We start from the raw sequence: 19,827 nt of genomic DNA, 5'->3' as shown, positions 1-19,827 counted from the left end.
GAACAGGTTCAAAGTATTTGAACTTCGGACTGATGTACTGCAGTTGAATGGCCTGCATTTGTATAGCGCTTTTCTAGTCCATAGGACCCCAAAGCGCTTTACACTACATTCAGTCATTCACCCATTCACACACACATTCACACACTGGCGATAGCAAGCTACATTGTAGCCACAGCTGCCCTGGGGCGCACTGCAGTTGAGTAGAACTACTTACTTACATTTCTCCGCTGTTAGAGACTCTCAGCAAATCCACCAGAACAATGGATTAAAATGTTCTTATACACAATAGAAAATTCAAGCAAAATATTAATGGAATAATGCAACATGATACCAGCTTTAGAGTTAAAAAAACAAACAAAAAACACACACACACACTGGGCTGAACATAAGACCCTCCACAGAATGTCACATCACCCTCAACTCTTTGTTTCTAGTATATTTTTGTTTGTTTTTCAAAGAGAAACTTCATTTATAAACTTTAGCTAATGGATCATGGTTTTTAAGTTAATGAATAATAATGACTGAAGGCAGCTCAGGTCTGAAACCAGTACATCAGCTGCCCTTCTGTGGGTCCACCAGCTTTAGGAGTTTGGTGCTCTGTGGATAGATACTATGGAATCAGAACGATGCCACCTTGAAACGAAACCGAAAAAAAATATTGTAACTGAAATAAATGTACTGAAAAATCTTGTATTGAAACCGAAAAAAAAATTGATAGTGAAAAACAATTAATTGAAACTGTAATTTTTTTGTTTTCGCTTACAATTTTTTTTTTTCGGTTTCAATCCATTTTTCGGTTTCAATCCACTTTTCGGTTTCAAACCATTTTTCAGTTTCACTCTGCTGGCACTGTTTTGGCGTACGGGGGCGCGCTGGGGGGCGGGGATTCCGACCCGCATGTATTTGCATATATTATAATGATGACCAATGACTGGAGAAAACACTGACGACGCGGCTGCGGTCACGGACAAACTCGCACGTGTCTGTTCGGGAATGGCAGATGCCGAGAGGTCCAGCGTTTACATTACCGACTATTTCAAAGTGACAGCCTGAGGTGTTCTTCAGTAAATTGGACTACCGGACAGGAGGATCTGAGGCCCCACCGCATTATTTTTGGTAAGTTAAATGTGTTTGTAAGCTAATCCGTAATTTAGGTCCTTAGCTAGCTACCTGAGGACCTAGCTAGCTAAGATGAGCACTCGGCTGTCGGGGAAACATGTTTTGTAAAGTTCGTTTAGCTACCCCGTGCAGGTGAATGGATTTACCCTGACTAAAGAAATCAAGAGAAACGCACCGGGCTGCTCAGTGACTAACCACGGTTACTGTACTTTTATTATGAGTATTATACTGTAAGAGCAACGGGCTGGACTCTGCTTCTGCTCCTGTGCAGAGCTGATTATTAAATATGTGCAAACAGCAGCATGTTTTCTGTCGCTTTCCACATGTGGAAGGACATTAAAGCCAACTTTTAAATTCCCCTCATTAGTCAATAGCTACGGATTAAATAGCAAAGCCCGATACTTATGTACTGAAACCAACTACTTCCGCTTGTCAGCTTAACTTAAAATGTTACATTTTTCCCCTGATGATTTTTTTTAGCTTTTTTTTTTTTTTTTTTTTACTGAGTTTGTTACAAATATTCAGGTTAAAAAACTGTCCAAATTATTTTTAATGAATTATGTTCACAAAGTCACATGTGCAGTACTCTGTACAGCTTGCATCCTTTAGGACAAATAATTTGAAACGTTAATATTTCTTGTTCAATACTGAGCTGATAACACCTCTGTATGTTGTGACCAGGATGCAGCAGCAGACTGAACCTCGACTGAAACCTGCTCCATCATCTCATCTTTGCAGATGTCCATTTATAAAGCATCAACAACTCAAAGGTAAACATGATATTAGAAAAAGTGTTAGTAAGGCCTTTAAAACAAATAAAAAAATAAACAGCTGTCGGCAGAACTGTAGGACTGAACAACTTCAGATCCCGAGTGTGTGAGGCCAGAGAAGGATCAGCTGTATTTCAGATTTGAGAGATAAACTTTATATTTCAGTTTGTGATGATTCTGTTCTGTTTGTGATTACAGGAGCCGTCCTCAGATTCAGACCTCAGCACCACCCAGTGACAGCAGACAGATCATCCTATATCTTCAATCTTTGTAGTAACTCCAAAATTAACTGAAGAAAACAGTACAAAGGTTAAAGTACCACATGTGCTGTCAGTGAAAGCTGCAGCTGTTTTATTGATAAATTTAAAGACAAAAAGTCAAAAGGATTAATCACCCCTGTAACTGTGTCACTATACATCAGCATTAACAGTACCTCAGTTTGGTGTTTCAGAAAACTGCTGATCTCAGACCTGCACAACTTCTGTTTTAAACACTGAATGTACTCAGCTACATGAAGAGCACGTGATGTTTTCTCTGACACAATTAAATAAAACCTGATTAAAAGTCAAAGGTTGTTACTTGTATTTGAACTAAAAACTTGTGATCTGGAATTCTTTCACTGTTTTTTGACAATAGTGTGTTATTTATCATAAAGTAATTCAGAGTCATTCATACCAGAGTAACCAGTGAGCACAACATATATTTAACTTTCTACAGGACTTAAAGCTATTACTATAGCTATAGCTATTACTTAACTGCACTACTGTATAGTTCTGTGTAAATAATCATTCTGTACATATGATGATTTTTAATCCTACAACTGTTTATAACCTGCATAGTTCACATTTCTGTATAACTGTATATCTCAGATTTCTGTAGTTTTTCATATTTATATCCTGTTCATAGCCTGTACATAGTTTGTACTCACTACAGCCTGTACATACTTATAGTTATAGAATATTCACAACATACTTCATACCGTGTACATTATAACATACCATAATAGACCCATTTCTGTAATATACTTACATATCTATATTATTGCTAATATATATTGTAATATATCTATATCATGGCTAAAGCACTTCTGAATGGCTGCAAACTGCATTTCGTTGCCCTGTACCTGTGCATGTGCAATGACAACAAAGTTGAATTCTATTCTATTAAAAGTCCAGACCCTCTGAGGATTATCTGAGTACTTCTAACATTACACAAAGCAAAGGTCTCCATCAGTGTTCATGAAATGCTGGGTTTATCCTTCTTGTGAGGGAGCTGCTGGTGAAGATCACGAGCCCTGCTTGATCCCGGCGATGAGTTTCAGTCTTCCTGGTGTTTCTGAAATGATTCCTCTCACTGTGGGTCAACAGAACTTCTGGCACAGGACAGCTGTAATGAAAGAAATTGAAGTTTTGGAAATGCCCTATATGTGAGAAGCAGATTTTGTATTTACTTTTCTTTTGCCAATCAAGATAAAGTATAATTTTCACCATACAATTACTAACCTTGTCATCTCCTGCACTGTCTGTTTTGGGCTCTGGGCTCCTCCTTCCCAGCGCTCATGAGACTGCTTTGATGCACTGTGGTATGAGGTGCTAACCTGTTGACAGTGTTGGGAAGGTTAATTTTAAAATGTATTCCACCAAAGATTATAGAAGTAATGTATTCTGAATACTTTACAACTACATGAATGTACTATTGCTGTGTGATTTATTACTATTACTGAAGGCTACTCGCCATACCAACACCAACTAGATGTTAAAATCTTAATATAAATGAGTAACAGTAGGTGGACATTAGGTAAGGCTGCAGCGATCTCGTGTAGAAAACTATTCAGCGCGTATATAAAACAGGTCAGCGGCTCCGAACCGTAGTAAAGGGACCTCTGGCTAATACGTCCGGTTCGTGTCGGGCTCATAGCTGAAAACTAGCTTTACTTTGTTGTCTGGGTCAAGTTTGCTAGCGAGAGACAGAGAGAGGCGTTGAAAGGCTGCTTATTGTTTCGGAGGAAAACAAGAACACGGTGTACAGTCGAGTCTTAACAGCTTACTTGCAGCTGGGCTCGTCAGGCACTCTTTTTGGCTTTAGTGGTTATTATTATATTTACATGCTTCCAGCTCCCGTTTCTGCTCCGTGACAGCTGTACTTCTCCTTTCTCTCCCTCCCTCGCTCACAGACACATAACGGGTATGGCAGTCCATTCTCCCTGCAGCACGGACTACACTGCCCATGAGGCTACATTGTTTAGGGCGATGCCTGTAACACTCTGCTATTGCCTTCATATTAAATAATTTTTGTATAATAATTTTTAGAGGCTCTTATTGCGTGTTTTGTTTGGGTTTCCACCAGCGTGGAATTACCAAAAAGTAGAGAGACCATAGCCTAACATATGAAACAGGTAAATACCGCCATGTAATCCATTTATTTCAACAAACTAACTGTATTCTCAATATCACCTATTGAACAGTAATTGTAACGGATACATTTACTCATATTTTGTATTTTAAATACGTAACGCCGGTGCATGTATTATGTTACTGCCCAACACTGCCTGTTGAGATCCTGAGATCCGCTCCTAGAACACCGGCCTCCAACTCCTGAAGAGACACGGGTGTCCCTAAATTTAGCAAATATTAGCTTCAGGCTAGCTTGCTACGACGAATAGGCTAATACCAGCATTTTACCACAACTTCACCAGATGTAGCTAAAAAAACTAAACTAATGTCCAGCCCAGTGGGACAGCAAGAAAAGATGACAAAAAATGATTACTTACTTGCGGTTTGGAGGTTCAAGCTGAAATTGAAGCAGCCATTGAAAGACGGGAAGAGAGAAAGATGGCAGCTTGGTCAGCACTAGTGGCCTCTATAATATATGCAAATACATACATACCATCACTGACTAGCTTTACTCTGTCTGCCTGTACTTTACAAAGCCATCTAACCACGACTAACCCTGACTTTGGCAGAAGTCGCCTCTCTTTATGCAGCACCCCCGGTGATGAATAAACAAAGAGGATTGGCTTTCATGCGTTGCTTTTTAGGCTCAAATCCGTTTGATGCTTGGAGGCTCACAGTGACATGAATTAATAACTCCTCCGAAATGCATTAGACCAGGGGTGTGCAACTCGGATGATCTGATATCGTCACAACAATGTGGTTGATCCTGTTGTTCCAGGATCAACCACATTGTTGTGACGTTATTCTTTGGCACGCCAAGCCATTCGTGCATTTATGAAATTCCAATGTTGCAAGGACAATATCAATTCTGCTTAGCGTTTTTTGTTTTACGGTAGTTTTTCCCGAAGTCGCAAAAGTATGACGTTGCAACATTCTGATTGGTCACTTGCAATGTTGATCAACATTTGGAACAACATTTACTATTTTGATCTGGGAACAACACCAACACGACGATATCAGATCGTGCGTCCAACTCCAGGCCTCAAGGGCCGGTTTCGTGCAGGTTTTAGACGTGTCCTGGATCCAACACAGCTGAATTACTGGCTACATTGCCTCCTCAACATGTCTTGAAGTTCTCCAGAGGCCTGTAATGAACTAATCATTTGATTCAGGTGTGTTGACCTACAGGACACTGGCCTGGAGTTGGACACCCCTGCGTTAGAACAAAAGAGGCTTTATTGAAAACGTAAGGAGCAGAAAGTACAGATATTTGCTTAAAAATATATGGAGTAAAAGTATTCAGAAAAAAACCCTCAATACTCAATTAAATTACAGATATTTTTAAAATTCTACTTAAGTACAGTAACGAATTATTTGCACTTCTGTATACTGTATATTTCCCACCCCTGTCCTTGTTGCTAGGATGCTGTCTTTTTCACAGCGTTGCTAGGAAACAACAAACTGAACCGAGTTTGTTTCCGGTTTACAGACCCAAGTTGAGGTTACTGTAACGGACGATTGGAGCTGGCTCTTCGGTGAGTTCTCGGTGTTTTAGCGGCAGTATGGAGATCGTTCATGTTTACTCGAAGCTCCGCAGCGAGTTCGGCCGTCAGTGTCTGTTTTCTGATCGGCCTGCTGAGCTGCTGCTGGATCTCCCCCCGGACCCGAGCCTGACCCTCAGCTTCATCCAGAAGAGCCCCCGGGACCAGGCGGTGCAGGCATGTTGGGAGACGTCAGAGCACCAGGTGAGCCTCATCCCAGCGACACATGACCTGCAGCCACACGCGTGCAAACCAGCTTTAGCTCATTTTTACCTACTGTCTCAAGTGTGCGTTTGATTTCCAAGCGAAGCCGTAACACTTAAAGTTTAATACATATAGTTTAATAATAAAAAGTTGATTTCAGAGGGAGCTGTGCTTTTGACTACTGGTGCTGTACAGCAGGTGAGAGCTTTGAACTCCTCCAGTACTTTATTATCCATGTTAAGTGGACTGGCATTCCTTCTACTCAGTTTGAACATTCAGAGCGCTTCCTGCTACAAGTGTCTGCCTCGCAGTCACGCATTCATGCAGCATGTTCATCTAAGCCTAAGCACTACTTTATAGCTATTCATGCACATTAAATAAAGGGCATGATCAATTCACTTACACACTCACTCTCGAGCGATGCATCGACTCAGGGTTCAGAATCTTGCCCAAGGGTACTTTGACAGGAGTAGGACTGGAGGAGTGACATAGAAAAATCACTATAATATTAGTGAAGATATGTTTTTCTTCACTTTTATCAAGTGCATTTGAGGGGGGGTTGGAGCTATTTGTTAAAATGTTGCTTAATTTTTTGTTTTGTTTTTGTTGTTTGTCTTTGTAAGACAGCCAGGACGAACTGTAGGGTTGTTTTCTATAAGCAACAAGCATGCACTGAGGTGGGCCTTTGGGTTGTTTTGGGGGTTTTTTTTTTTTTACCAGCGCACGAGCAGCAGCAGGAGACAAAACTTTAAAGAAGTCACTTATTACTTCATTCCAAAAAGTTTGAATAGAGGTACAAGACCACAATATGTTACCGTGATCTGCCAGAACTTCCCAGTCCCAGTTTGTTATGTGGCCCCTTGGGAGAATTAATTTCCTGCCCCATCATAGACTGTGAGCACAATGCTGATGGTTTTCTCTCATTTTCTACTGCAGTGTTTCTTTGTAGGTTGTAAAAATGGAGATGTTCTATTTTTCTGAAAACATCTCAGGCTATTGATGAGTTTTAGAAATTATTTATTAATTGTGGACACTGTCAGATTATCCTTCTTTACACAGAGAAATGTGAATAGTCTAGAGTTATCTTGTTAGTATTGGGCTATTATGGAACAGTTGGAGTGCTCCAACCACTCTTGAGAATAACTAAAATGAGTGTTACGAGTGTGAGTCTGCAGTAACTGATCACATACACACATCTTGAACTGGATTGCCAGATGGGTTGAAATTATATACACAGTAAATGGACTGGTTCTTATATATGCAATATGTCTCATTCACAGATTCATAAAAGCACCTTTTATTTTATTTTTTTTAATCTAACATCTAAAGATGTTCACATGCAATGAACACATCAGAAAGCAATTCAGGGTTAAGTATCTTGCCCAAGAGATGCAGCCTGGAGTAGCCTGGGATTGAACAACCAATCTTCTGATTAGTGACCTGCTTTACCTACTGGGCAACAGTACACCATGTGAATTACCTGTCTGTGTGAAGCTCAGGTGTTACTTGTTGTTTTCAGGTGAACACAGAGCGCTTTGAGACCACAAGCTGTGGAATAAACCACATGGAGGGGGGATGGCCCAAAGACATCAATCCTGCTGAGATGGAACAAACGATCCGTGTAAGAAAGAAGGTGGAAAAGGACGAGAGCTTCATCAACAGTGTTCTGCAGCTGGGCAGCGTAAGTTTCAAATGAATCACAGCAGTCTACCGCAGTCTTACTATTATGCACGTTGGTTGGATGGATGTTTGGGTTGATGCATGTTGGTTGGGTAAATGAATGTTAGCGGGCCAGTTGCTGGCTTTATGGATGTTTAGGTTAATGCATGTTGGTTGGCTGGATCGATATTGAATGGATGCATGTTGTTTATGGATGTTGTGTAGCCCACTGTAACAAACAGATAAAAGTAGAAACCTTTTGTTGGAATTATTACTCAAGTGGTAAATGCATTTCGATGAAAAACCTTTAAACTCTAAAGCAAAACTCAAATTAAATAATTGTATAAAATTAAGTTATTGTTGTGTTTAAAACACTTTATTGTTGTTTATTCATTTTTGTTTAACAATTTTTATATTCTAATAATGTAATAGTGCCTAATAATGTAATTTAATTTTTAATCAATGAGACTTGTTGTCCCGCCTTTAACTTTTTCCTGTTCAGTTACACAGGTTGGGCGATATGTAGAAATTTTCCAACTATCATCAGTCCAGTAACTGATGATAGGCGATATATTCGCATAGGCACAGACTTTTTGTTAGGCAGAGCAAAGAAATCATGCACGGACTGATCTGCGCTTACCAACAAACTCCTCAACATACACTCAAATCAGTTGTCGGTTGAAAAACTTTTCCCACCGGATTGTTCAAATTTTCTTCTCCTTCTAAACATTGCTGGAAATTCCTATTTGGCTTATGAGCGCCACTGGTGTTTGGACTTGGATTTATATCCACCTGTAATGTGATTGTCGTTTTTGTCCAAAGGACAGATTAGTGACAGGAAAGGGGCACTTCAGGGGACCAATCACATTTCAGCTTGGGCCAGTGCCTCTGTGGCCCTACCCCTAGAACCGTCCCTGGGTCTAGAACATATTGAATTTAATTTTTTCCTGGGCATGGACCTTCTTCCCAGTTTTCTTTAATTGGGTCCAACACTTCCTGAGACTTCCTGTCAAACAGCAACTCAAAGGGAGAAAATCCTGTGGAGCCCTGGGGCAGTCTGTACAATCTGAACAACAGATGGTCTAACCTGGGATCCCAATTGCTTTCATCCTTGTGATTAAGCTTTCAAATAAGTCTTTTTCGTAAACTAATTCGTACAGGAATTTTTTTTTTTTTTTATTGTGCGAGACATGGACAAAGTGCCCTTGTATGTCTTTCGGGATGCTGTCTCAGGAGATGAGTCTGAAACAGCGCTTGCGCCACACTCTGGCAGAAATGGTCAGTGCTTTGGGATATTGCATTGCATAATCCACCAGAACTAGTACAAAGCAATACCCACATGAACTCTACTGAAATGGTTTGACGGGGTCCATGCCAATGTGCTCAAATGAAACCTTCATTAATAGTAAGGTGCAAAGATGCTCTCAGAATGGCTGGCTGGTTTACCAGCAGATATTCCGGGCAGGAAGTTTTTTTTTCATATCCCATGTAACCAGTCATTGGTTTGTAATGAGTAGAGTTGGATGTCTAGAGACCACTTTTACGTGGTCTTGGTCTTGTCTTGGTCTCGGATCCCTCGGTCTTGTCTTGGTCTCGCTGTCTCGGTCTTGCTGTCTCAGATCGACATAGTGGTCGGGAGACTTGGAGTCAACAGTATCCATGACACACAACGTAACGTTCGATAATGTGTCATGCGCAAAAGCATCAGCTCTAAGAGCTGTGCTTAGAGAGTGCTTTGCAGAGAGGGTGAGAGACGCGACAGTCAAGTGGAGCGTGCGTCTGTCCTCTCAGTAAGTGAGTGAGACAGTAGACAGCGGTGAGGAGGACTGTGCGAGTGCATCGCAAAAACACATAAATATGCCTGACACCCGTAAACGAAGCAGCATCTATTATGGTATGTTATAATGTACATGGTATGAAGTATGTTATGAATATTCTATAACTATAAGTATGTACAGGCTGTAGTGAGTACAAGCTATGTACAGGATATGAACAGGATATAAATATGAAAAAAACTATACAGAATATGAAATAAAAAAAACTCTACAGAAATCTGAGATATACAGCTATACAGAAATGTGAACTATGCAGGTTATAAACAGTTGTAGGATTAAAAATTATTGTATATACAGAATGATTATTTACACAGAACTATACAGTAGTGGGAAAATAATTTCCCACCAGCTTTTTGGCACCATCAACTGGGAGTGTGCTTGCTCTGTGCAAGCCTTACAATTCAGTTGGTATAATCTATCCCTGATAATCACAAAATGTTAGTGCTTTGTCAGGACGCACCATTAATTTTTATCACTTGGTCAAAATCTGAGCGTAGAGTATCGTCATGGGACTTCTCTGGTGAAAATTCTTCTATGGAGCAAATTACAGGAACCGGCAAAATCAGTAAAGGCCCAGTTGTTTCCTCCTTCCAATGGTCAGTGTTGGATGACCTCATGTCACCACTGAGCGCAGCACAGACATCATGCACCAATCTGTTCCCAAAATCAAGGTGTGCCTTACGCAGAAACCTTTCGCAGCCTTTAGTGTATATATTTTGCCCCTTTTTTTTAATTTCCACTGGTCTTTGGCCAGTGTTATAGAAAGTTTGAGGCCCACGTACCGATATCAGTGGACCCACTCCGCTGTTCCTGCCGGGAGCCCCTTCACAAATTGTTGCAGTACAAGGAGGTTCGCAGCTCTCGTCTCCTGGCCCCAGCTTGCTACTGAAGTAGGTGGGGCATGATTAGAAAATGACTACCAGCCATGCTGGCCAGTCTTCCCCAGAACTGTCCCTTGAACCCACAGCCTCACCCCTGGATTTTGCCTTGCACAGCAGAAGAGTACATAACAGACTGTGACATTTGGGATTTGATTAGTTGAATGTCTGTGTATGATGATAGTGACAAACCAATAAACCGATCAGTGAGTGTTTCTGGCTCATTCTATGATCTCATTCTAATGGTATGATGTTGTCCAGGTCATGGAGCACTGCATCAGACAGAACAATGCTGTGGACATCTATCAAGAGTGTTTCGAGGATGAGGAGGTGGTGGAGGAAATTCAGGAGCCACCATCAGCCAAGACCGTCAATATCTTCAGGTATGGCTGACACAAGGGTTACATTTTCACTCTAGTGACTGATTCCAATAAGAGAAGTAATAAAAATGAATGACAGTCATATTTTTTTATGAAAATCATAAAATTATAATATTTCATAACTCAGTAACAAGCAATAATCACATGCCCAAAACTCGTGAAAATATGGTGATGGAATAGGCTGGTGTATAGGATGTTTGAAATAGAAATTAAAATGATGGAATAATAATCCATAATGGTGGGCCACCTGTTCAGGTGTGTGTGTGTGTGTGTGTGTGTGTGTGTGTGTGTGTGTGTGTGTGTGTGTGTGTGTGTGTGTGTGTCCTTATTTTCAACGTCATGCTGCTCTGTTGTATGTTAATTGCCCCTTGGGGATAAATAAAGTCTCACTGATTCTGATTTATTTGTGTTTGTTTAATTCAAAAAAGGAAAATCATAATCAAAGTCATTGGTAAAGGGTTGGGCCACCTCTATTTTAAATGGCTTTATTGGTGGAGCAGGGAAGAGCCCCAGCTCGGGGTTGGCACCGTGAGTCAGAGAGAATTTAATCTTTGCCCACACTGGCTGATGTGTGAAGACACACCTGACTCTCTTGGGGGGTCCTTGATCCGATACAATCACCTCGTGTTGTGGTGGAGCGTGTGTAAGTCTGACTTTGATTCTGATTTTCCAAACACAAATAAAACAATGCTTTCAGCGGTGCATGCAGCCTCCAGCTCCCCCCTTCCTCAGAGCTCTCTATTGTTCCAAAAATGCCCTTTTTATTGTGATATAACACACACACACACACACACACACACACACACACACACACACACACACACACACAGCCCCCCAATAAACTGTTGTCTAAATAGGTGGCCCTGTTTTGTCAAAAGCTAAACCTTTTTGTTTAAAATGACAACAGCCCACCATTATGAAATATTATTCCGTAACTTTAATTTCTATCTCAAACATCCTATTCATCAGCCTTTTCCATCGCCATATTTTCATGATCAGATTTTTGGGCATATCATAATTGATTATTCCTGAGTGATCAGATGTCATAATTATGATTTTCATAAAAATTATGACTGTCATTAACTTTGCTACTTCTCTTATTATGTCCTCAGTTATAAATCACTGGGTTGACATAAGGTACATAATATCCCTCCTGATGTGCCATCTTGCAGTGTCCGGGGTATCTGGGGAAGTAGCTGAAAACTAAATGAATCTTAACTAAAAGAGAAAAAAGACAAAACCTAGAAGATAATTGCTAAACAAATGTCAAAAATGTGAAAGGAAATACACTCCTCTCCACAGAGCATGAGTAAATCATCAAAACATATACAGCCACCACACTGCAAAGGGACGCTAACACTGGAGCTTTCGTAAACACAAAGTTTCATTTCATCTATATGCTGATGATTGCCAGCTTTATTTTCCTTTCAGTCATTCTGATAGCTCCCCAATTAGACTCCTGCTTGATTGCCTTCGTGATGTTAAGTTATGGATGGCTCAAAACTTTTTAAATTTTAATGAACGTAAAACGAAAGCAATTCTGTTTGGCCCGAATCGTTCCTCTGATATCCCTGATGTTGACCTTGCTGCTCTGACCCCTCACCTGAAAAGCTCAATTACCAATCTTGGGTTAAAAATCGACTCTTCACTTACCTTTGATGGTCACGTGAATGGGGTGGTAAAATCGTCATTCTATCAACTCAGGCGTCTGTCGAAGGTTAAACCTTTTCTTTCAAGGCGTGACTTGGAGACTGTTATCCATGCTTTTATAACCTCACACTTGGATTATTGCAACTCCCTTTTAATAGGGGCTGGACTGGGCACTCTGACACATCTGCAACTAGTACAGAATGCTGCGGCACGGTTTTTATCTGGTAAAAGGAAATTTGAGCACATTACTCTGGTTCTGGCCTCCCTGCACTGGCTTCCAATTGAATTTAGGATTCATTTTAAAGTTCTTTTATTGGTTTTTAAATCTTTAAATGGTCTGGCACCTGCATATATGTCTGATTTGCTGAAGCCCTATGTCCCCACTCGTTCGCTCCGGTCAGCTGAGCAGCTGTTGCTCTCAGTCCCCAAATCACGGCTGAAACTGTGAGGAGACCGAGCGTTCTCTGTCGTGGCTGCTAAGCTTTGGAATAATCTTCCTCTTCACATTAGACAATCGACATCAGTGCTGGTTTTTAAATCCAGATTGAAAATGCATTTTTATTCACTGGCTTTTGACTCAGTGGTTGACTGACTTGTATTTACTTATATTTTATTGTTTTCGCTATGTTTATTATTTTATCGTATTTATTATTCTTATGGTATCTATTATGTTTCTATTGTTCAGCCTTGGGTGTTTTTAAAGTGCTATATAAATAAACGATGATGATGATGAGCTCTGCTGTCGCAGCCTGTCACAGCATGTCATGCTAGGCCTATAACCCACACACATCTTGTCTGATCCTTGGCCAATCAGCAGTCTGGTTGGTAATTGTTGTACTTTCTGTGTCCTCAGAGATCCTAATGAGATCAAACGTACTGTCACCAGCCTGTCCTGGCAACCTGATGGGGGCAGGAAGCTGGCGGTCGCCTACTCATGCCTTGAGTTCCAGAAATCATCCAAAGACATAAGCCTAGACTCCTACATCTGGGACATTGGTGGGTCAGAGAGGCCACAGATTGACTTAACACCACATCAGGATCAATATGTTCACTGCACAATGTTTTCTGTTTCAGAAAACCCGAACAGACCAGAGATGATGCTGAAGCCAACGTCTCCACTTGTCTGTCTGGACTACAACCCCAAAGACTCCCACACGCTGGTGGGGGGAAGCTATAACGGACAGATTGGTGGGTTCAGGTCTACACATAGTCAGAGAGGTGAGCTTCTCTCTGTTACCAGGTTTATTTACCTACACGTGTGTTTTGTTTAGCGTTCTGGGATACCCGGAAAGGGAATCAGCCAGTGGAGTTTTCTTCTTTGGAGCACAGCCACAGAGACCCAGTGTACAAGATCATATGGCTGCAGTCCAAGACTGGAACCGATGCCTTCTCTGCCTCCACCGATGGACAGGTAGACTGATAGATGGTTTGGCAAACCCTTTGAAACCCTTTAAAATAACCCTTTATCTGTCTGTCTGTCAGGTTTTGTGGTGGGATGTCCGCAAGCTAGCTGAGCCCACAGAGTGTCTAGTCCTGGACCCAAGCCGGGAGGGGAACCTGGACCAAGCTTTAGGGGCTACATCTCTGGAGTTTGAGCCCACCATGGTGAGAGCTGTTTCCGTTTTAAGTATTTAACAGTTCTCTACTAATGTGGCTAAACTTCATCATTCTTACTGAATGCATTTGGTTCTGTTTGGTAAGCTCCAACAGTGGACTTGTGAGTATCCCCACTGCTGCCTGCTGCCTTTCACACTGGATATCTTCATTCTGGTAGTTTGGTTTCAGTGATGGAGCTATGTGTAGGGTGATCCTAGTTACATCCAGTCCAGATCACTCCACTTCCTGCACCATGATAACATTTAAAATGATGTGAGGAATCCTATTATCATTTAAACAAAGCGGAAGATCTGTTCGCTGATTATAGAAAATGTTCTGATACATAGATAGTTGCATCCATTCAGGGTTGGACAGTGGGATGTGTTCACTCTGTAGATAGTTACCAATTCAAAGTTGAACTTCGAAGCAGACTAAAGTCATGAGTAAAAACAGCTGAAGCCAGAATGGCTGTACAGCAGACAGTTTACAGCAGTGAGGTGGATCAAGTTTACCTGAACACTCACTCCTTTTGTATAGTCAGTTTCACTTTCTTATTCTGGACAAAATCCCAGAGTACAGAAGAACAGGCAGTAGAAACAGCTTGGGTTCAGCAGCATCACTCTGTAGAACAAACCACAACTTTGATAGCCTACATGATGCTGTGTGGAGCTTCAGTGTGGTGTGTTATGTTCATCTGCTGTCTGTGTTTGTTTGGAAACTATACATGTGAGGATTGGTACCTAATCTACTACAGACCAAATCTACAGGTCTGCAGTAGATGGGTTTCTTTCAGGATTTTCTTTGTTCAGTCATGAACTGCCAATATAGATAAACTTGCAATTCAGTTTCAATTATATAGAGCCGAATCACAACAACTGTTGCCTTAAGGCGCTTTCCTTGAAGATTGTGGGCCAACGTGGTTTAATTTTTCTTCAACTCAGACTCAGAGATATTCCAAATCATTCTTTTTAATTGCTCAGTTAAGAAATCTTTAGTAGAATCTGCTACTGTAGGAAAATGTTTTGTAGCACTGTGCTGTCATACTTTTATTAGCTCAGTTCAATTCAGCTTTATTTCTATGGAGCTAATTCACAACATTTGATTTTAACCAACCTGCTGTATAGTGTTGGATACATTATGGCACAGAGACACTCCAGGAAATCTACGTGGCATTTCTGCTGCAGGAAACATGGTGGTGGAAGTATAACTCCCGATACTAAAACCTCTTTAAATAATTACTTTGAGAAAGTAGATGATAAGCTCCTGAAAGAGGAACTGTGATGGACAGCTCAGCGTCAGATAGGCTGGTTTGAACATGTGCAGAGGAGGGAGAGTGAAAAATCTGGACAAAGGATGAAGAAGATGGAGCTGCCAGGCAGGAGGAAAATAGAAAGACCTCAGAGGAGGTTCATGGATGTAGTGATTGAGAACATGCACAGGGTTGGTGTGACAGACAAGGACGCTGGGATAGGAGGAGATGGAGGCAGGTGACCTGCCGTGGAGACCCCTAAAGGGTGTAGCTGGAAGAAGAATAGTAGGCAAACTTTTCAGAATTTTTAAAACCATATTTGCCTGGTGACTTCAAACATGCAGGATTTATGTCCTGGTGACCATTTAAATAAAAGTTCATTTCAATAATGCCCAAATAGTTGCCCAGAGCAATAAAGAGTTGTCTGTGGAGTTGCGAGAGCTGCTTCTTTAAGACAGTGTATAGCATGAGGCTCATTGTTGTCTCACAATGTTTTGTCCTAAAGTGAGCCTCCCAGGATCATGACTTCACCAGCTTTAGGTGTTTCAGTCTCTGTCATTGATGTCTCTGCAGCCAACTAAGTTCATGGTGGGGACGGAGCAGGGCCTGGTCATCTCCTGTAACAGGAAGGCGAAGACCCCAGCTGAGAAGATTGTCTGTACATACGACAGCCACCACGGACCCATCTACGCCCTGCAGAGAAACCCTTTCTTCCCCAAAAACTTCCTCACTGTCGGGGACTGGACTGCTCGCATTTGGTCTGAGGACATCAAAGAGTCATCCATCATGTGTACCAAGTAGGAATCAGTGATTGCAAACCTCTGATAATAATTCAAAACAAACTTCCCCAAAAGTTGATTCTGTTCATCTGGACGTAGAGTTTTCAGTGGGAGAAATGTTTCGTCACTTGGCTGTCACAATGATGCCGTAAAGTTTCACAAAATAATATGCAACAAAGCATTAATGCAACATTGATGCATTGTTGCTCTTTGATCTTTTCTTATGACCTCCAGGTCTTCCTTCCAGATGGTCATCCTGCTCAGACTCAGCTATATCTTTCTCTTTGTCTCTTTGATACACAGGTATCAGATGTCGTACCTGACAGATGCCTGCTGGAGTCCAGTCAGACCCTCTGTCTTCTTCACAGTGAAGATGGATGGCGTGCTGGATGTGTGGGACATCCTGTTCAAACAGAGCGACCCCACGCTGAGTCTGAAGGTGCTCCGACGTGTCCTACAGCTGGCTGATGTTGCCGTTTCTTGCTGTTTCTGATGTTAATGTGTGTTTTGGGCTCCAGGTGTGTGACAACTCTCTGTACAGCCTCAGTGTTCAGGACAACGGGCGCTTGGTGGCCTGTGGCTCTCAGCTGGGTGAGGCTACGCTGCTGGAGATCTGCTCTGGGCTGTCGAACCTGCAGAAGAATGAAAAGAGTCTGCTGGCTGCTGTAAGGAGACACAATGACAAACTGAGCTGAGGTCTTCTGACTGCATGATGAGCAGCTGTGTTTCTCAACACTTCTGCAGATGTTTGAGCGGGAGTCTAAACGCGAGAAGATCCTGGAGGCACGGCAGAGGGAGGTGCGTCTAAAGGAGAGGAGTCGCTCGGAGCAGAGCAGAGAAGAGGAGGCGGGCCGTGAGGAGGGAGAGGAGGACCCCAAGCAACTGATTGTCAGAGCTGAAAGTGATTTCTACAGCCTGGTGGAGGCAGAGGTGAAGAGGAGGGAGAAGAAGGACGAGGTGATGAAGGTTAGGAGGAAGAAGAAGAGTTTTTCATTTGGTTCCTTTAACTCTGTTCTGACTGCTTTTTGGTCATTTATTTTCCAGGAAAAAGATATATGTGAAGAGAAAGATGTGAAAGATGAAGAACAAAAAGGAACATCAGAATGAAGGAAAACGGGAGACCACTAGGGGGACGTAAGGAAGATGGCAGCATAAGCTTGCAGCTCCCGGTCAAAAGTCGAAAGAGAACCAGAATTCGAATATTTCCACCGCTAAACCGTGTAATAAATGCCATGGAAGGTGGAAGAAGGTCAAAAAGACAAAGAATGAAGGAAAACACGTTTCTTTTTTAAAGTTAGCAGCTGTTTTCAAGCAGATTCTGTCACCGTTTTACATTTAGTTCAGTAAATGGTGATCTGTTTAATGAGCACTTTGTGTGTGTTGGACTGTTTTATACCAGTATTGATAATATTTTGTCTGTCTTCTGTGTTAATGGGTTGTCTAAATTTCCATGAAATGAAGTCTCAGATTTTAAATAATTAACTTAGTGGTGCTGTTGAAGCTTATCAGAGTGAGAACAGTCCACATGTAGTCATGAAAACCATCTCATACCCAGTGCTGTGGACACCCTGAGACTTGGATATGTCTCAGCTTTGGCAGGTGGAGAATCATCTTGTTATGTTTACAAGTTCTGATCCTATACGCAACTTCCTGCAGATCATTATCACATTCAGTCTTTTTATATCTGACTGCACTTCGTTTCTTTTTTTTTTTTCAACTTTTATTTAACTCCCCCCCCCAACAAATACAAGACTGGTTCACATCCAAAATAATAACACTACACAGCACTAGAATATTACAACATTATGTCCATAATTGTTGTCCACTAGGATCCAGTTTACAGGTTACTCCCAGTGCTTCCAGTGGTTTCTTCCATTTGTCCACAAAAATTCGGGAGCTCCCATCAATATAGTGTCCCAGCCTGATCAGAGTCATAACTTCAATGATGAGCGACCTCCATAGAGAAATGGAGGGAGGCTCAGCCCCCACCCATCTCAACATAATGCTTTTCCTGGCCAACATTGACAGTGACTGAATTACATGCTCATGTTGTACCAGTGAGACAGGATGGGGTATTTTCATCATCCTGCAGGGCAGCCGGCTGGCCGGCAAGGTCACCATGTTTGTGAATATGATAACCTGAGACTGAAGTGGTTTCCATCCCTCCACCCATCCATCCATCAGTTGTCTTCTGCTTTTCCTGGACCAGCTATCACAGGGCAAGGAAGGGTTAACCCTGGGTAGATCGCCAATCTGACACAGAACCAAGTGGCGTAGGAGCTTCAAATTGATACCGTAGGTGTATGGTATCAAATGGCATGGTCTGGTGTCCTCTTGGACAAGTTCAAATCTCAATGACCACGACCTCAAGGTCAAGTTTTCTGACAGTCTTGTGACTGTGATAACTTGGGAACGAGGTGACATGTGCTCTGATAAATAATAGGGCAGTAAGCCAGAAATGGATTTATAGATAAAGTGATACCAATGAACCATCATTCGTAAGGCCAGTGAGGACCAGCCAGAGAATATAAAGTACAGTGGTGATTAGAGCCAGTTATAAATCTTAATGCCCCTTGATAGACAGACTCCAACAGATGAAGAGACTGAGCAGAGGCATTCATTTAATTATGTCACCGTAATCCAGGAGAGGCAAAAAAACAAAAAAACAAAAAAACAAAACAGTGGCAGCAACGGTAAAAGAGAAACATGATCTGTTTCTGAAAAAGAGCACGAACTTCGGCCTCAGTTTCTTTAATATATGGTCAATGTGTGACTTAAAGAAAAGATTGGAATCAAAAGTCAAAAGCTTTTTATAGATCAATAAAAAGAGCTGGCTTCATAGACGTCATTGAAAAGTTTTAGGGAAGCAGTTACAGTACTGTGGAGGAGATAAAATACTATTTTCATCCAGATAACTTTTAAGTTAATTATTTACCAGCCTGTCAAGAACCTTAGCTAAGATAGGGAGTTTGAAATTTTACCTGTAATTATTAACTATGTTCTGATACAAAACAGCTGAAGCCAGAATGGCTGTACAGCAGACAGTTTACAGCAGTGAGGTGGATCAAGTTTACCTGAACACTCACTCCTTTTGTATAGTCAGTTTCACTTTCTTATTCTTCACAAAATCCCAGAGTACCGGGAGGAGCCCCCCGAGTAGACCTGGGACACGCTGGAGAAATGAAACCTATTGGCTGGCGTAGGAACAACTCAACATTTCCGTAGATAAGTTGGAGGAGGCAGTGACAAAGAGGTCACGTCCTTCCTGCTGCTGCCCCTGTGACCCGAATTCAGATAAGCAGAAGAAAATAGCCCGATGTTTTATTGTTTTGTTATTTTAAATTTGAACTTTTATTGACCTTGTTGTCATGAATTTTACAAACAGCATGCATCATTCACAATGCATGGCACAATAATGGATTGCATTTATACAGCGCTTTTCTAGGCACCCAAAGCGCTTTACAATGCCACTATTCATTCACTCTCACATTCACACACTGGTGGAGGCAGCTACAGTTGTAGCCACAGCTGCCCTGGGGCAGACTGACAGAAGCGAGGCTGCCATATCGCACCATCGGCCCCTCTGGCCAACACCAGGAGGCGGTAGGTGAAGTGTCTTGCTCATCTGTAATGAGCATCCCAACTCCCTGAACCACGGTCGCCCTAGCACCACACCTTTCAGCCACAGTTTATTTGTTTTTCGGTTATTAATTTGGCTTATTTTAATAATATGCCCACATCTTGTGTAGTAACATGTTTTCGTATTATATTGGT

The 19,827-nt window shown here is 41.7% G+C and overlaps 1 protein-coding gene and 2 long non-coding RNA genes across 5 annotated transcripts; 2 read left to right on the top strand and 1 right to left on the bottom strand.

Moving 5' to 3' along the window:
- The first annotated feature begins 821 nt into the window (after positions 1 to 821).
- On the top strand, positions 822 to 2,149 carry LOC146683540 (uncharacterized). Its single transcript, XR_014917655.1, has 3 exons — positions 822 to 1,116; positions 1,801 to 1,889; positions 2,088 to 2,149. It is a non-coding gene; the product is annotated as an uncharacterized LOC146683540 (long non-coding RNA).
- A 50-nt stretch (positions 2,150 to 2,199) lies between these two features.
- Positions 2,200 to 4,989, bottom strand: LOC146683539 (uncharacterized). Its single transcript, XR_014917654.1, has 3 exons — positions 4,660 to 4,989; positions 3,392 to 3,486; positions 2,200 to 3,275 (listed from the first exon to the last, which is right to left on the bottom strand). It is a non-coding gene; the product is annotated as an uncharacterized LOC146683539 (long non-coding RNA).
- Positions 4,990 to 5,226: 237 nt separating this feature from the next.
- LOC146683538 (dynein axonemal intermediate chain 2-like) lies at positions 5,227 to 17,420 on the top strand. 3 transcript variants are annotated; one of them, XM_085446454.1, is made up of 13 exons: positions 5,227 to 5,528; positions 5,772 to 6,027; positions 7,547 to 7,708; positions 10,661 to 10,782; positions 13,283 to 13,425; positions 13,504 to 13,617; positions 13,701 to 13,840; positions 13,912 to 14,034; positions 15,848 to 16,071; positions 16,357 to 16,492; positions 16,572 to 16,718; positions 16,798 to 17,019; positions 17,098 to 17,420. In XM_085446454.1, exons 2-13 carry the CDS (start codon positions 5,845 to 5,847, stop codon positions 17,158 to 17,160), a joined length of 1,779 nt encoding a protein of 592 aa, XP_085302580.1. In that variant the 5' UTR covers positions 5,227 to 5,528; positions 5,772 to 5,844; the 3' UTR covers positions 17,161 to 17,420. The 3 variants fall into 3 exon arrangements, with proteins under 3 accessions (XP_085302580.1, XP_085302581.1, XP_085302579.1); XM_085446455.1 differs by lacking the exon at positions 5,227 to 5,528 and having other exon boundaries at positions 5,746 to 6,027; positions 16,798 to 17,010; XM_085446453.1 differs by lacking the exon at positions 5,227 to 5,528 and having other exon boundaries at positions 5,746 to 6,027.
- Positions 17,421 to 19,827: the final 2,407 nt, after the last annotated feature.

Source organism: Copadichromis virginalis, linkage group LG22, assembly GCF_057382275.1.
Source record: "Copadichromis virginalis isolate Kocher_CV1m ecotype Utaka linkage group LG22, C_Virginalis_male_GT1.1, whole genome shotgun sequence".
NCBI lineage: Eukaryota > Metazoa > Chordata > Actinopteri > Cichliformes > Cichlidae > Copadichromis > Copadichromis virginalis.
The sequence above is the reverse complement of the archived record's forward strand: the minus strand, read 5'-3'. Positions and strand labels throughout refer to the sequence as shown.

Excerpts from the sequence above, each read along its gene's own strand:
- LOC146683538 (XM_085446454.1), top strand. The coding sequence starts at position 5,845 with ATGGAGATCGTTCATGTTTACTCGAAGCTCCGCAGCGAGTTCGGCCGT. Across the intron at positions 6,028-7,546 it reads GGGAGACGTCAGAGCACCAG|GTGAACACAGAGCGCTTTGA; the intron begins GTGAGCCTCATC and ends TGTTGTTTTCAG. Across the intron at positions 10,783-13,282 it reads AAGACCGTCAATATCTTCAG|AGATCCTAATGAGATCAAAC; the intron begins GTATGGCTGACA and ends CTGTGTCCTCAG.